The sequence below is a fragment of the Sitophilus oryzae genome, unplaced genomic scaffold, assembly GCF_002938485.1.
Source record: "Sitophilus oryzae breed Bouriz unplaced genomic scaffold, Soryzae_2.0 scaffold_803_pilon_pilon, whole genome shotgun sequence".
NCBI lineage: Eukaryota > Metazoa > Arthropoda > Insecta > Coleoptera > Curculionidae > Sitophilus > Sitophilus oryzae.
The window spans coordinates 515180-532180 of NW_022147421.1; the positions used below are offsets into that span (position 1 = coordinate 515180).

The following is a 17001-nucleotide window of genomic DNA, read 5'->3' on the forward strand; positions in this document are numbered from 1 at the left end:
ATTTCACAAAATTGAAGATATTTCAAAAACGGTAAGGTTTAAGTGTAATAAACCTTAATCAAATTTACCTTTATTTTAATCATAGAAACTAAAAATGTAATAATATATAGGGTGTTCCATTTAAAAAAATACAACTTTGATATTTTTTATTTATTTGGGACACTCTGTATCTTGTAAAAATATTTTTAAATTGTAGCTCTAATAGTCCTTCAACGAACCCAAAACTTACAATTTGTAAAAATCTAGCCGTTTAGCTACAATACTCCGTGTCGAATGTGGTGAACAACCCTGTATACTCTATAACTTTTTTGTTGGTACTGTACAAAATTAACATCTACAAATTTAATTTTAAAGCTTCTGACTATTTATAATTTCATAAATGTGTATACTGATAAACTTATTTCTCTCTCACTACTTAAATGCAATTACTCTCGTAAGTATATCATAAATATCTCATTGAATACTAATGCGTTTCTCGTTCCAGTTCTGAGAGACTGGTAAATTCAATTATGGAACATAAACAAATTACCGAATGTGCCGAATAAACAATTTAGCATTCGACGGCTGATCCCTGACTCGTCCGAATCAATAACAAACATCGAAAAATATTTCTAATGACACTCGGAAAGTTCAAAATGTTATCTAAAAGATACTACATTACTTAAAACTTAACACTAAATTATTACTTAACCCATTTAACTATACACATACGAAAACGAAATTTCGTATATGTGTTCATTCAGAGTTATTTTCTTCCGAATCATGATCGAAATGATCGGAAAAAAATGCGCGTTTGCGTTGATCATTTCGACGGTATTTTTTTGGCAAAATGCTTTTGCATGTGTGGATAAGTTTGCCTTGTCATCGGTGGACGCTCGAGTGCACAAACAGCGAAATGCCAAAGCCATATATTTGCAACAGGAACACTTCAACAAGATGGATAATTATATAGCTATTGATATTATTAACGCTAACATTAGCGAATTGTGCGAAGGTAAATATTAGAATATAATTACATGATTATGTATTTTGTTTATAATAGAGTTCCAGAACCAATATATTTTGATTCTTAACAAGTTTTATATTAATATTTAGGCTTAGAAAAGTAAGGATTTTAAGTGGCTTATTAAAAGAGTGTTTAAAATAAGTCACGATAAATAATAACAAAAGAGGGCAATGAAACATCGAGAATAAGAGTTCATAATCAACTATTATCGATTTTCCGGATATACCCCTTTGAAAAACATCAATTTTTCTTATTTATTAACTTTTTCCACTTTTCTCACCTGATACGGTTAGAATACGTTAATGTAAGATTTCTAAATCCAATTTAACCCCCTTTTTAGTTTTTTTTTGTATTAAAAAATTGCCGCAAATGAAAAAATCGGTTTTTATTTATTTTTTCTCACCCTGTATGTACTTTTTTGACAACTGTGTAAACTAAAAAATTTAGCTAATTAATCAGCATCGATCCAAGCCCAAAAATCATTTAAATCGGAATATAGCTCGATTTTGGGCAGGAAAATTTTTGGAAATTTTCGAAACACTGTTTAAATGGGGCGATTATAGGGATCCACTATATACCGGGTGCGTCTCAAAAGTGGCTCACCCCCTATAACTTTTTTATTTTTTCATATAAAAAAACGAGATTTGGTATGTTAGTATACGACATAAATTAGGATTGATTCACGTATTTAATTGTTTTTGGTCACTTCCTGTTTCATCGGAAACGACTGCAATTTTGATTTTTAAATGGCACAAATGAAGAAAATGACATTCTGAATCGACATATCATATGTCAACTTTTGACATATTCGCTCAAAAACAAATTGTATTTTATATTTCAATCTAGAGTGCCATGGCTGTGTTAAAAACACTAATCTTTAATCAAGGAATCTAAGAAAAATAGATTTGATCTTCTAATGTTTTTACTGTCTTGTCCTGGCCGGTTAGAAGATGCCCAATTCGTATTTTTAATCATATCTCAATTTTTTCAAAAGGAACAAGGGTGGCTCATTAGCATATTTGGAAAAAGCATTTTTTACGAATAATTTGATACCACACACTTGGTATTTCGAGTCAAATTGTCGTTATTAACCGCATGTTATAATTTCAAATAAACCATATGGGAAAATGTCAAAAGTTGATATATTATATGTCATTCTATCTGATATGATCATCTGATATTCATTTTCTATCGAATAAAGTAAAAAAATACTGAGGGTGCCATTTAAAAATCAAAAGTTTTAGTCATTTCTGGTGAAACCGGAAGTGACCGAAAACAATTGAATATGTTAATCAATCCTAATTTATGTCATATACTAATATACCAAATATCGTTGTTTTATCTGAAAAAATAAAAATGTTATAGGGGTGAGCCACTTTTGAGACGCACCCGGTATAGCTCTATCCCTAGAGGCGTCACTGGTCGTTTAGCTACTTACCGTTTCCGAGATATTTGCATTTTTCGATTTTGAGAAAATTTCAACTTTAAATCGTTTTCTACGAGTCCTTATGAAAATCTAAGGAACTAAAAATAGGCCATGGAAGGGCGCCATCAGTCGTTTATCCGACGGTGCATAAAAGGTTTCTTAAATTGAGGGTTTGGTATATACCCTAAAAAAAGTTGAAAAAAGCAAAATTTCTAAGAATTTTCCCGGCTAGAATCGAGGTTTTTCACTTTTTTCACACACAAAGATAAGAATTAGCTATAACTCAGTAATTTTTCGAAAAAAGTTATTATAGCTTATATCGCTGGAAGGCTTATGAATTCATGGCGAACTATGGTTTCCATTTAAAAAAAAAACATATGTTTGTGTCATATGTCAAAAAGAACAGGTTTTAGAAAAAAAACGGAGAACACAATTTCATTAAGGATGTGATTATCTACAACTTTTATCTGAAAACATTTTGTCTAAAATAGAGTATAACAGAATTAGGATGTATTTTTAAAATAGCCGAAATTTGCCCTATTTCAAATATCTAGCAAGCTATAATTTTTTTTTAAATCCGAAAGGCGCATATTTATAACCCAACAAAAATACAATTCTTTCCCCATGTATGAATGTATGGTATTAATACTACCGATAGCTAATGATTTATATATTAGATAACAGTATAAATGTATATTCCTAATTTTCCCAATATTTTCATATTAGTTAGTTATATTGTAATACAATCTAAGGTTATATTAGAGTTATATTTACATGTTAACACATGAGCCTAAACAAAAACGGACGAATATGTGATTTCGCAAAATACCCACAAAAAAAGAAATTCAGTTTTGTCGTCTACAAAAACCGTATCTTTTTCCAGGTATGGTCCAGAATTTCCAGCATTTGGAAACCCTGATCCTAATCAACCTTAATTTGACATTAATTGAACCGGGTACATTCCGGGACCTTCCCAAATTAAAACATTTGTCTTTGTCCGTAAATAAAATACCGTCCGTACCGGCCAGAACTTTTAACCTCATTAAGAGCCTTCAGGTAAGCCCAAAAATATACAACGATAGAGAAGATACCAGCAAAATTGTTTACTTTTAGTACTATAAAAATGATTGAAAAAGAAAGTAGGTGAATTAGAAGTAGCCTTCGAAAAGTTTTATATCTATATCATTAATTTGTGCTCAATAGTTTTATATTTATATCATTAATTTGCAAAGTTTGTGTTTGATATTGTTAAATATAAGTTATATTGTTTCTAATTACTACTTTAGTTCATATACCGGGTGCGTCTTAAAAGTGGCTCACCCCCTATAACTTTTATATTTTTTCAGATAAAAAAATGAGATTTGGTATGTTAATATATATGACATAAATTAGGATTGATTGACGTATTCAATTGTTTTCTGTCACTTAATGTTTCATGGAAAATTACTGCAACTTTTGATTTTTAAATGACACCCTCGGTATTTTTTTACTTTATACGATAGAAAATAACATACTAAATAGATCATATGTCAACTTTTGACATTTTTGCTTAAAACAAAATTGAATTTTAAATTTCAATCTAGCCATGGCTGTGTTAAAAATACTAATTTTTAATCAAGGAGCCTTGGAAAAATGGATTTGATCGTCTAATATATTAGTGTTTTGTCCTGGGGCGCTATTCTGTAAAATCGTCGGTATCGGTAAGTTACGACAGCTCTCGATACGTATTTGTATATAGTAAAAATGTGTTAATTGTTATTGTCATAGTTACCGATCGGTCCTATGGCAGATATCGCAAATTTGTACCGACGAAAATCGGTATCTCTACCGTGCCCTTGTTAACCTCACGGTAGAAATACCGAGAGTCGTCGGTACAAATTTGCGATATCTGCCATAGGGCCGATCGGTAACTATGACAACAACAATCAACACGACGCTCATTGGCCGTACGTACCGATAGCTGTCGGTAACTTACCGATACCGACGATTGTACAGAATAGCGCCCCTGGCCGTTTAAAAGATGCCCAAATCGTATTTTTAATCATATCTCAATTTTTTCAAATGGAACGAGGGTGGCTCCTTTGAATAAGAAGACTAAGGAAGGAGCATAATGCTATCCATGTATTCATGCATGGTGTGCGGAAAAAGAACTGTTAGGGTGGGGATCATTGACAGTTCTGTTTGACGATTCATTTGACACATTTGAATTTGATTTGAAATTTTGTGAATTTGTCAGTCTTTACGGAGCTTATTTTATGTTATTTATTATTTATTCTACTACTGATAGTTGTATAAAAGTAGTAAATCTAGATGGAAATTGTGGCAGAACTTAAATTAACAGTGACACTATCGCGATTTATCGAAAAAGACTCTAAAATAGTTGGTTGTGTAACGTGCGGTAGATCTCGGCAAAAATCGAGTGAAATAATGGAACAACTTTTCGCTAGTAAGTGACTATATAATATACATACGTGTATAAACCGATCATTTATGAAATTCACTTAAATTAACTAATTATATATTTTTTTCTTGCATTTTTGCTTTTATTTACTACTTGTCAATTTGACTTACCTCCTTCAGTAGCGTATCGGATGTTTATGGGTATAAATAATTATTATAACTTATCTATTTTTATTAGAATTTTATATTTTTATAACAATTTTATATATATATATATATATATATATATATATATATATATATATATATATATATATATATATATATATATATATATATATATATATAGATATATATAAACTACCAACATTTATTCACAACGTAAAAATAAAAAAAAATTATTGGGTCTACCCCACGTCTACCCTACATCATAGTTTTACATTTTTTAAATAAAATCAGAACGGCATTGATAAACCGGAATTTAAGTCGGCCATATTTGAGGCCTATCGCGGTGGACCTAAGATTTTTGATAAGCTCCTTCCTTAGTCTTCTTATTCAAAGGGTGGCTCATTAGCATATTTGGAAAAAGCATTTTTTACGAATAATTTGGTACCACACACTTGGTATTTCGAGTCAAATTATCGTTATGAATCGCATGTTGCAATAATTTCAAATAAACCATGTTCGAAAATGTCAAAAGTTGACATATGATATGTCAATCTATTCAGAGTGTCATTTTCTATCTAATAAAGCAACAAAACACCGAGAATACCATTTAAAAATCAAAAGTTGTAGTCCTTTCCGGTGAAACAGGAAGTGACAGAAAACAGTTGAATACGTCAATCAAACCTAATTTATGTCATTTTATAATAATATACCAAATCTCTCGATTTTTTTTCTGAAAAAAATAAAAAAGTTATAGAGGTGAGCGACTTTTGAGACGCACCGGTAGGTGTTGAAAATAATTTTTTTATTTAACCGGAAGTAGTTTTAGTCAATTAAATCCATTCTGGTTAAATAAAAACAAATATTTTTAACACCTATAGCGCCTATAGTCATAGCTATGATAGGGAATCTTATAGAGGAAATAGCCTTTTACTAATTGGAAAATATTTATTTGCAAATATTTTGAAAATTATTGCTAACAACATACAAAATACAAGAAAAATTAGTGTTTCCAATTTAAAAACTCGATTTTTATAGTTTTGTTAATGTATTTGTGACATTTTTATGAACATCTTGCATAATATTTGATCAACTATTGTAAACCTTTACGTACAGTAAAACATTTTTTAAAAGGAAAACAACATAAGATTATGAAAAAATGTATTGATGTTGAAATATTTAACTTTAATATACAGGGTTATTCACCACATACGACACGGAGTATTGAAGTTTTGGGTTTGTTGAAGGACTATTAGAGCTACAATTTAAAAATATTTTTACAAGATACAGAGTGTCCCAAATAAGTAAAAAATATTATAGTTGTATTTTTTTAAATAGAACACCCTGTATATTATTCTATTTTTGGATTCTACGATTAAAATAAAGGTAAATTTGATTAAGGTTTATCACACTTAAACCTTACCGTTTTTGAAATATTTTCAATTTTATGAAATTGCAGTAGAAATCTTAAGGCTTCATTTCTCCAAGGATATCAAAGTTTTTGATACTTAATATTTACTGAAGTTTACTTATTGATCAGATATTGTGTTGCAATAATAAACAAAATACTACCTTACACAGAGTGTCTACAAATTTACATTAAATCATTACTAGCTTTAAACGACAATAACTTGTTTAATTTAAATGGAACGCCGTTTATATTTTACGAGAATCAGATGCACAATTTAATTGTCTATCAAATTGTATTATATCAATTTTTACCTATCTCTTCAAGTTTTCGTAGAAAATGCATTTTCTTATAATTTAGACCTCATATTTATCACTGTACCCATGGAATATTGACATTATATTATTATCTTGTAAAATTATTTTTAAACTATTGCTCATAGTTCTTTAACGAACCCAAAACTTACTTAATTTATAAAAATCTAATCGTTTTGCTACAATACTCCGTGTCGTATGTGGTAAACAATCCTGTATAGTTAATAATAATATTTACATGTAATAATCATATTTTTCAGGTTTTATATTTGTCGAAGAACGAAATCGAAACCATCGAAGAAGGTGCATTTTCCAACATGCCCAATCTAAAAGCGGTCCATCTAGAACACAACAAAATATCGCATCTCAACGGCGACATTTTCGTCAACAGTCCCAAACTGTCGTTAATTAATTTCAACTTCAACAGGTTGAACCGAATAACCACCTCGTCTTTCGCTGACATTCAACCCGGATTCGGCGTCAGAGCTCTTAATATTTTCCTAAAGAAGAACCAGATATCGGAAATAGAAGCTGGGTCTTTCAAACAACCCATCCCGATCAATCTTCATCTTCAATACAATGAACTGGTCCAAGTACCTAGCGTAATATTCTCAATGGTGAATGGGAGTACACTTTCAGTGGATAACAATAGGGTCTCGTGCATTGCCGATGATATTATAGAACGACTACAGATTCAAAATATTGCAGTTAACTTGAAAAATAATCCTGTGAATTGTGGATGCATGAAACGTATCGACGAAATCTTGAGCGATAGGGAGTTGAAAGGAGAGTTAAATGTTGAAACGACAGAGTTTTGTTTGGAAAATTATCCAGGAAATAATTACAAATAGAAGAATAATAATAAAGATTTCAATTTTATTCAAATTAAATTAGCAACAGAAATGTTTGACCAAAATAATTAATAATAGTAATTATAGATGTTTGTATATTTTTAAGCTTTGTTAATTAAAAGATAAGAGGTTATATATGTGTAAATAAAATACTATACTTAAATAGTAAGAATAGATAAGGCTACCATTTTATTTGAAATAATTTAAAATACTGTAATTAAATACTCGTTTCGCAAGTTACGTTAGGCTGACCGGCATCTTAAAATTTTAATGTATTTTTAAGTTCTACTGGGTTGGTTTTGATGATTTTTTAATCAATTTGTAGATAAATTATTATCTAGACCTTTAGCGTTGATTGAAGAAATAAGAAGATGCGCAACATTATGAGCGATTTCGTGGCACAAAACCTGTCCGAGATGTAGCTGGCGTTATCGTCAGCCTGTCCGAGAATTCCGAGTTCAGTGGACAGTGTGAGTGGTTGCCGGAGACAGTGTTGCCAGAACTACTGATTAATCAATAGATTTACCGATTTTGGGTACAGTATGTTAATAATACGGATTTTCTATCATTAAACAATTTAATATAATATTATATGATTAAACAAAGAACGGCGTCAGAGTTGGCTAGGAAATTAAGATCGCTTTTATTTCATATGTAAAATATTATGGTATATGTCAATAATCGTAATTTCCAAGCCAACTAAACGACTTTTTTCGGTCATACAATTTTGATCTTTTATTGTTTATTCTAGGTTTAACATGAATGAATTTTCAATACATAAACGCGTATTTTCCATCCAAAGATATTTTCCCTTTGTCAAACGTATATATTACACATTTTAATATCGCAACACTGTCGTTGGCCGAATTAGAGAAAATAAGTGTTTTATGCGTTGGCTGCAGACCGAATGGTGTCTCCACCGTACAGCACTTTAAGTAAGGGGAAATCAAAACAGCCTTGTCACGAATTCGCCCATTAGACTTCAATCATCGATTTTAACTTCTCTTTAAATAAAAATTAAAGTTCCCATCTGTATATTGTACGAAGGGGAGGTGAAAATTTGAAACACCCCGCGGAATGGTTTACCAAGCAAGGAATTTAAAAACCGCTTTATCCTCAAGGTGCGCCTTTTTTGGATAGTTTGGCGCGCCTTTTTTGGAAATTTATTTATTATCTCTTTCCGTCGTCAGAAGCAGAAAAAGTACAAAGAATAAAGAAAAAACTATTTAAAATATTTAAATTCAACTATTCGAGAAAAACAACCCGTTGACGTTCTGTTAAAGTGACATTACAATGACGGAAAGAGATAAAATTTCCGAAACGTTAAGCATTTTTTTGTTCGTTAGGCAAATTTGTATATGTGTAAACCTAACTTCTGACAAGTAGTTTCCGTTTGGATTAACGCAGAAGTGTTTACAAAAAATATCTATTTTATTTGGTAGATTTTCTTGCAGTGGCGAAATACCCATATAGGATTTTTTGGAGAAATAAAGACATTCCTTTGTTTTGGTCCCCATTAAATCTTCCATTTCATTAATTATTGTTTTTGTAGTGACACTGTCATTGGAAAGTCATATTTTATTATTATTTATTGACAGGTACTTTAGTAGAGGTAGTTTTAAGTCCAGAACGCATAAAAAACTATTTGTACACTAAAAGAGCTATTTGTTACGTGTAAAAAACTATTTGTTACACGTAAAAAACTATTTCTATGCGTAAAAAAATATTTTTTTAATTTATTACTTTTCCAACATTTCAAAGTACACCTTTTCAAACATGTCCTTCAAATCCTTCAATTTGATAGCTATTAGTAAGAAGCTTTACTTCAAATATGTACACATAGCGCACACACAATCTTTTTTCGTTATTTTTTTTTTCGATATTTTAAGAGATGTTCTTCTATTCTCGTTCTTGAGTTATAAATAGTGTAACTAAACCTAAAAAACTTCGTTGTATTTATTTAGATATAAAGGTGTATCTGAATAAGTATAATATTTAAACTTTTTACCATTACCTATTTAACAATCATGTAGATACTTTTTGTAATATTATAATGTTAAATTAATAGGATATAATACCTTAATAGGTAAGAATCGTGTACATTCTTAACAAAGCTTGTATTAAAATAAGAAGGAAATAATTTGCACAGTAGTCCTAATCACCCTATTTGACTTCTGCTTTTTCTGGCACAAAATCGCTTCATTAGGACACAGAACGGCGCCCTCTTTAGTCGTTCTGCCGATAAAGTGCAGAAAACTAATTAGCAAAGCGATAACAAAGCAAAATGGAAGGGCGGCAAAGCGAAAACTTCCGTTTCTGACGGTAAAGCCGTCTTGTTTTTCTTTAAATTACTTCGACTGCGTCTGTTCCTTTCTTCCCGCCCTTTGAGGCTAAAGAAACACGAAGCCAGAATTCGAGGTTTAAAAGAAAACAGGAGTTTTATTTGAAAAAAAAAATCTATCAAAGCTGAAATTTGTATTTTGCCATCGATACAATTCGTTTTAGCAAAATAAAGCGATGTCGAATAGAATACGTAATTTTATGGTTTTCATCTGTTTTCATAAATTTCCTGATCACGTATTATTTCTATTTTTTGTTTTCTGTTTAAATAAAATTCTTTATGCGGGTCCAATATGCATAAAATTACACAATAATAAATATATACCTCTACTTCTAAACCAATTTACCCGTTGCATATTTGTGGGTACCGTATGATCGAAAAAAAACGGCGTCAGCGATGGCCATGAAATGAACATCGCTGTCATTTATACAGGGTGGCGCACCTCATTCGCCTCGGTTTGTTATACGAAAACGGAAAGATGTAGAAACAAAATATTTTATGGGTATATGTGGGGAGGCAATGTGGCACAATTTAAAATTATTTTGAAATATATTGGGTGTCTCAGAACTAAGATCCATACCAAAGTTATATTTTTTCTTATGGAACACCCGGTATTTTATTTCATTTTTGGATTCTTGAACCCAAAAAAGGCATTTATTATAGAGGTTAAATATGTTTAAAATCTTTGGTTTTTGAGATATTTAAAGATAGTTAAATATGCAAGCTAAAAAAGAATGGATTATTAGCACCCTGGGTGGGTCAAATTCGACGCTTTTAAATGGAAACACCCTTTTCTATAGGAGATAGACAAAAACTAATATCGGTGTCTGGAGCTCAATTTTTGTCAAAAACATGATGGTGAAAACCGCATATCGATATCTGTTACCATTTCGGAGTTACGGGGTGTTTTTCAAAAATATGTATTTTTAACAAATCGCTGTAACTTTTTTGCTATGGAAATTTTTGTATTTTTATGAAAACATTTCCAAAGCACCTTTTTACGTAGAATTTAATGGTTTAAGTATAATTTTTTTTAAATTAATAGTTTAAGAATTATCAACAGAAAATTTGATTTTTTTATATGGGACACCCTGTATATTTTTAATTTATTAAAAAGAATTTAAAATTACCTTTCCAAAAATACAACACACTTGATATTTTGCTCGATTCCTCTTCGAGATATAGAGTATATAAAAATTCGCCCGCTTTAACTAAGTAGGCTTTGCACGGCAACGGCTGTAATGCAAAAAAATTCTAGCTGTGAGCATCAATTAAAACGAAAATAATATTTGCTATGAGAGATGCAGAACTTTATAACAATTTAAAATATATTTAACCAACATCAGCACATTTAAACTATATCTAATAACAATAAAAATAAATTGCACACCAAGATATGAGATTTTGCTACAAGTGTTCGACATATCGAGTGTCTTCTGTTATGGACAGACGGGACCGTTTTTGAACATTCATCGCGGAATTCATTAACTCAGTGGGGGTGAAAGGTACCCCCTCATAACTGCTAAGTATTTCTAATTCTCGTCTAGATTATACGGAAGTATAAGGAACCTTTATTCTTCCGCAAATATATCCATAGGATTAGATCCATGGGCACTAAGTCAGACGGCCTCGACGGTCAACGGCTGGGATCTTGGTTAGCTATACAATTATTATTCTTGAAATTGGGTGCAAAAATTTGCTGATAACTTCAGCGTTCAGAGGCGGTGCGTCGTCTTGCTGGAAAAATATGTTTTCGAGTTCCATTATGGGCATATCATCAATAAGGGGTCCAAAGCCTACTAGTTAAAAGTGGCGAACTTTTAAAAATTCTGTATTTCGAAGGGGATTATAAGAAAATATCAAGTGTGCTATATTTTTGGAAAGGTAATTTTAAATTCTTTTCAGTTAATTAAAAATGTAGAGGGAGTCCCAAATCAAAAATCAATTTTTCTGTTGATAACTCTTAAAATATTAATTTTAAAAAAAATATACTTAAACCATTAAATTCTATGTAAAAAGATGCTTTGGAAATGTTTTCATAGAAATACAAAATGTTCCATAGCAAAAAAGTTACAGCGATTTGTTAAAAATGCACATTTTTGAAAAACGTCCCGCAACTCCGAAACGGTAACAGATATTGATGTGCGGTTTTCACCATCATGTTTTTGATGAAAATTGAGCTCCAGACACCGATATTAGTTTTCGTCTATCTCCTATAGAAAAGGGTGTTTCCATTTAAAACCGTCGAATTTGACCCACCCTGTACAGGGTGGGTCACAATCACCCTGTACAGGGTGGATACACATCAAAAATGTGTATTTTTAACAAATCGCTGTAACTTTTTTGCTATGGAAAATTTTGTATTTCTATGAAAACATTTCCAAAGCACCTTTTTACGTAGAATTTAATGGTTTAAGTATAATTTTTTTAAAATTAATAATTTAAGAGTTATCAACAAAAAAATTGAGTTTTTATTTGGGACACCTTCTATATTTTTAATTAACTGAAAAGAATTTAAAATTACCTTTCCAAAAATATAGCACACTTGATATTTTGTTGCAATCCCCTTCGAAATACAGAATTTTTAAAAGTTCGCCACTTTTAACTAGTAGGCTTTGGACCCCTTATCGATGATATGCCCTTAATGGAACTCGAAAACATATTTTTCCAGCAAGACGACGCACCGCCTCTGAACGCTGAAGTTATCAGCAAATTTTTGCAACCAATTTCAAGAATAATAATTGTATAGCTAACCAAGATCCCAGCCGTTGACCGTCGAGGCCGTCTGACTTAGTGCCCATGGATCTAATCCTATGGATATATTTGCGGGAGAATAAAGGTTCCTTATTCTTCCGTATAGAAGTCCTAAGAATTTCAAAGAGTCCACGACGTCAATAGTGGTGTTATTAAGTACAAAAGGCTGTATAATACTTTTATATGACAAAACTTTAGTTTTTGATATGTTGAGGCATAGGAGATTAGAATCGCACCAAGATTTAATGGTGCGTAAGTCACTGGATATAGTATTATATAGTGCCTTAACATCGGGGCCGCTCCAAGTGAAACTAGGAAATAGTATCGTCCAGAAAGAGGCAGATTTTACCGCTAATGTCTAGATTTGCAATGTCGTTGATAAACACCAGAAACAAAATAGGGCGAAGTACTGAACCCTTAGGGACACCATATTTTATAGGCTTACAAGAAGACACAGACGTATCAATCATCACAAGCTGCCTTCTGTTGCCAAAACATGGCTTAAGCCATTCGAGCGGCACTCCCCTGAATCCATAGTATTGCAATTTGTTAATTAAGATATTATGATTTACACAGTCGAAAGCCTTAGAGAAAGCACAGAAAATTGTAGCTGTAGAGTGATGGTTATTCAGGCTGGAGTATACATTATTAAAAAGGTCGAACATAGCATCATTTGTGCAACTGTTACTTAGAAATCTAAATTAATGGGTAGTAAGTACTTTATAATTAAGGAGAAAAGATAGAAGCCTTTTATTAACCAATCTTTCAATGATCTTAGATAATGTGGGCAGGAGTGCAATTGGGCGATAGTTCGAAGCTTGATCTTTACATAGGTATTTGAATTATTATTGGCGGCCAACCGATAATTTTTACCCAAAGATTTTAGTATATTTAAATTTTTATAAGCATCTCGTTAAACATAATACATATTAGAGAGCGATCTAAGAAATGTAGTTATAATTACGCTCAACGCTACGATAATAGAAAGTCGGCTATTTCAAATATACAAACCATATTACAATTTAGTTTCTACAACAAAATTTAATTTAGTCTGCCCATTTCTATAAAATATACAAATGGCACAGCTTATAATTAAAACAACAATAATTATAAAGGTTATTAGTGCAATTTTGGCTGCGGGTTAATAGTGTACGAAAGCTTATCCGTGCATTATTCATTTTATGAGCGGAAAAGTTAAACCGTGGAGAAAAACAGGTGGAAAATTAACGGCCCTCTCTAATTTTCATTCGGACGTACAAATTACAAACAATATTCATTAAAATTTAAATTATAGACATAACGTTATAGTATTATCATTATTTGTCAAATATAAGTTTTAGGGTGTGTCTGAGATCAGTTCATATTGTTTAGAATATTTTAAGTAGATTCCTATATTACTGATTGAGCGAGTTCCGTTTTTTTCGGCATTTAATAATTTTTTATTGAACTCTTCATCAGTTACGACCCCTTTAGTTCCATTCCTTTGGACTGTTGAAATTCCTATTTCTAAAGCATCCGCAACTTGATATGATAAATATATATAGATATAAATGATTTATAAGCTTTGAACTCTTGTAGCAATGAACTCTTGTTCATTTTGGTTAAATTTTTGAGGTATTTTTGCAATAAAAAAAATTGAATTTTGTTTTACAGCGACAATCAAATTTTAATTTTGACACTGATCGATGTCCGTCAATAAAACTATAACCTCAAATCAAATAACAATGACAATTACTAAAAAGTATATGCATTTATTTACGAAATGCCGTAATGACGCCAACAATTTCTTTCATCTGTTTGGCAAGTGATTGAGAGAGTTCGACAATATATGACTATGAACGATGACTGAACATTCTATATATCAGAAATTATTTAGTAGGTGTTCTATAAAATGAGTTAAAATAAAGAAAATTATTGTTTTTGTCGATTCGTTAATAAACACGTAATTTCTGATTAACAAAAAAAAATTGAAGAAAATGGTAATTTATGTTCTAACATTTCGAAACATTTTCTCTAAAACGGTATGGAAATTTGAAAAAGTATAAATTAGCCATTTTAGAACAAGCAAATTTTTTTATATTATGTTTATTCCCAAAATGTCAATAATAAAAAAGTTTTTCCTCTTGTAAAGGCAATCCGGGGACATACTGTATTGATAATTTCTGTTCTAGATAAATGTGCACAGTAGGAAACACAAACTCGAAAACATCCCTATGCTATGAATCTGGGAATCTATAACTTTTATATTTTTTTAGATAAAAAAATCGAGATTTGGTATGGTTGAATATGACATAAATTAAGATTGATCGACGTATTCAATTGTTTTCGGTCACTTCCTGTTTCACCGAAAATTACTACAACTTTTGATTTTTAAATGGCACCCTCAGTATTTTGTTACTTTATACGATAAAAATCGAGACTCTGATTAGAAAGACATATCATATATATCAACTTTTGATACTTTCGAATATGGTTTATTTGAAATTGCAACATTCGATTCATAACGACAATATTACTCGAAATACCAAGTGTGTGGTACCAAATTATTCGTAAAAGAATGCTTTTTCCAAATATTATAATGAGCCACATGAGATATGATTAAAATACGAGTTGAGCTTCTTTTAACCGACCAGGACAAGACACTAAACATATTATACGATGAAATATGTTTTTTCCGAGGCTCCTTGATTAAATTTAGTGTTTTTAACACAGCCACGGTACTTTAGATTGGAATTTAAAATACAATTTTGTTTTAAATAAAAATGTCAAAAGTTGTCATAACGATATGTCATTCTATTCAGTGTCGTTTTCTATCGAATAAAGTAAAAAAATACCGAGGGTGCCATTTAAAAATCAGAAGTTGCAGTCATTTTCGGTGAAACAGGAAGTGGCCGAAAAGAATTTAATATATCAATCAATCATAATTGATGTCAGGTACCAACATGCCAAATCTCGTTTTTTTATCTGAAAAAATAAAAAAGTTGTAGGGGTGAGCCTCTTTTGAGACGCACCCGGTATACTAGTACACAGGTTTTGTTGGATACGGTAGATATGAATAATAAGGATAGTTTCTAAAAAAACTCGCTATTTTTCCATAGAAACAGGAACTTAACAATTTAATTTCGCGTAGTGGTATTTTACAAGGAAATAAACATATTTTTTTTGGAAAATGCCACTGCGCTAGAATCCAAACGGAAACCCGCTTGTCAGCAGCATTTTTTTTGAAACGCAAATTTGCTCAACTAACGAAAAACACAGCGAGTCATCAAATAATATCCGCCTTTTTTCAATAATGAACCCGCCATAGATATTATTCTTAATAAGATTTAAGCCAAATTGAAATAATAAATATTCACCTAAGGAAATTGTACACTGATGCAGAAAATTATGCAGTAAAGAATAAACCAATTGCCCTTTGAATTAATTCTGTCTAAAATTAACTCTCAAAATCAATATAGTTGGCTTACTAGTACAGGTTTACTTATTAACTTTTGCAGTGATATTTGCAAACTGACATTATACAATTTCAAGAAGCACTCTAGCATAATTTTGATTAGCATTATAGGGCGATTTTAGTACAAAATGACGACGTAGGCAAATTGTTTTGCCTGGTAGTTTATATTCTCGTTATAATTTAACGGAGCAGTTAGTAATTATTGATATTAGTATTTAGTAGAGCGAAAACTAAAATACCTCTAATTTGTATACGGTATTATACCAGGTGTTTCAAAAAACATGTGCCATCTCTCGTGGGGGATTCCTCATGTAAAAATAAGATTTATTTTTTATATCAACATCGGGCCGATTCAGCTTTGTTTCGTAGCTACAGTGGGTGGGCAGGTGAAAGATTTCATTTTTTTTCGATATATTACTTTTTTTTTTCAAATGCTTTTAGTGATTCAAATAAAATTTTTAGGATAAAAGTTACTATAAGTGCTACACATTTTATGGCTAAAAGAAGTATCGACAGATTCACCAGGGACGTACATATGAGTTATTACTGGAATATTTTTCTAAAAATCATGTGGGTCACTGACTTTTTTCTCTTATTAGCAAAATTGTGTAGGCCATTTAATGCCTATTAAAAGTTGTATCTTTTGTAAAGTTGTATTTTTTGAGTTCGATCTCCTTGATGAGATAAATGCAATTTTATTAATCGCAATTCATAAAATTAAAATAGGAAAATGTCATAAATTATTTATATAATATAATTTATCATTAAAATTTATAATACTGATAATTTAGTGCTGCCTAAAGAAAATTAAAAAAATTGTTTACTAACAGCTAGTACATTGAAGGATTTGAAGGGCATGTTTGAAAAAGTGTAGTTTGATAT

The 17001-nt window shown here is 31.0% G+C and overlaps 2 protein-coding genes across 3 annotated transcripts in view; one reads left to right on the forward strand and one right to left on the reverse strand.

The window, feature by feature from the left end:
- The window catches only part of LOC115888618 (transmembrane protein 132E), a 229337-nt gene that overhangs the window by 70490 nt on the left and 141846 nt on the right, over positions 1 to 17001 (reverse strand). The window lies entirely within an intron of this gene.
- LOC115888619 (leucine-rich repeat-containing protein 15-like) lies at positions 685 to 7775 on the forward strand. Its single transcript, XM_030908384.1, has 3 exons — positions 685 to 994; positions 3316 to 3488; positions 6980 to 7775. Exons 1-3 carry the CDS (start codon positions 730 to 732, stop codon positions 7568 to 7570), a joined length of 1029 nt encoding a protein of 342 aa, XP_030764244.1. The 5' UTR covers positions 685 to 729; the 3' UTR covers positions 7571 to 7775.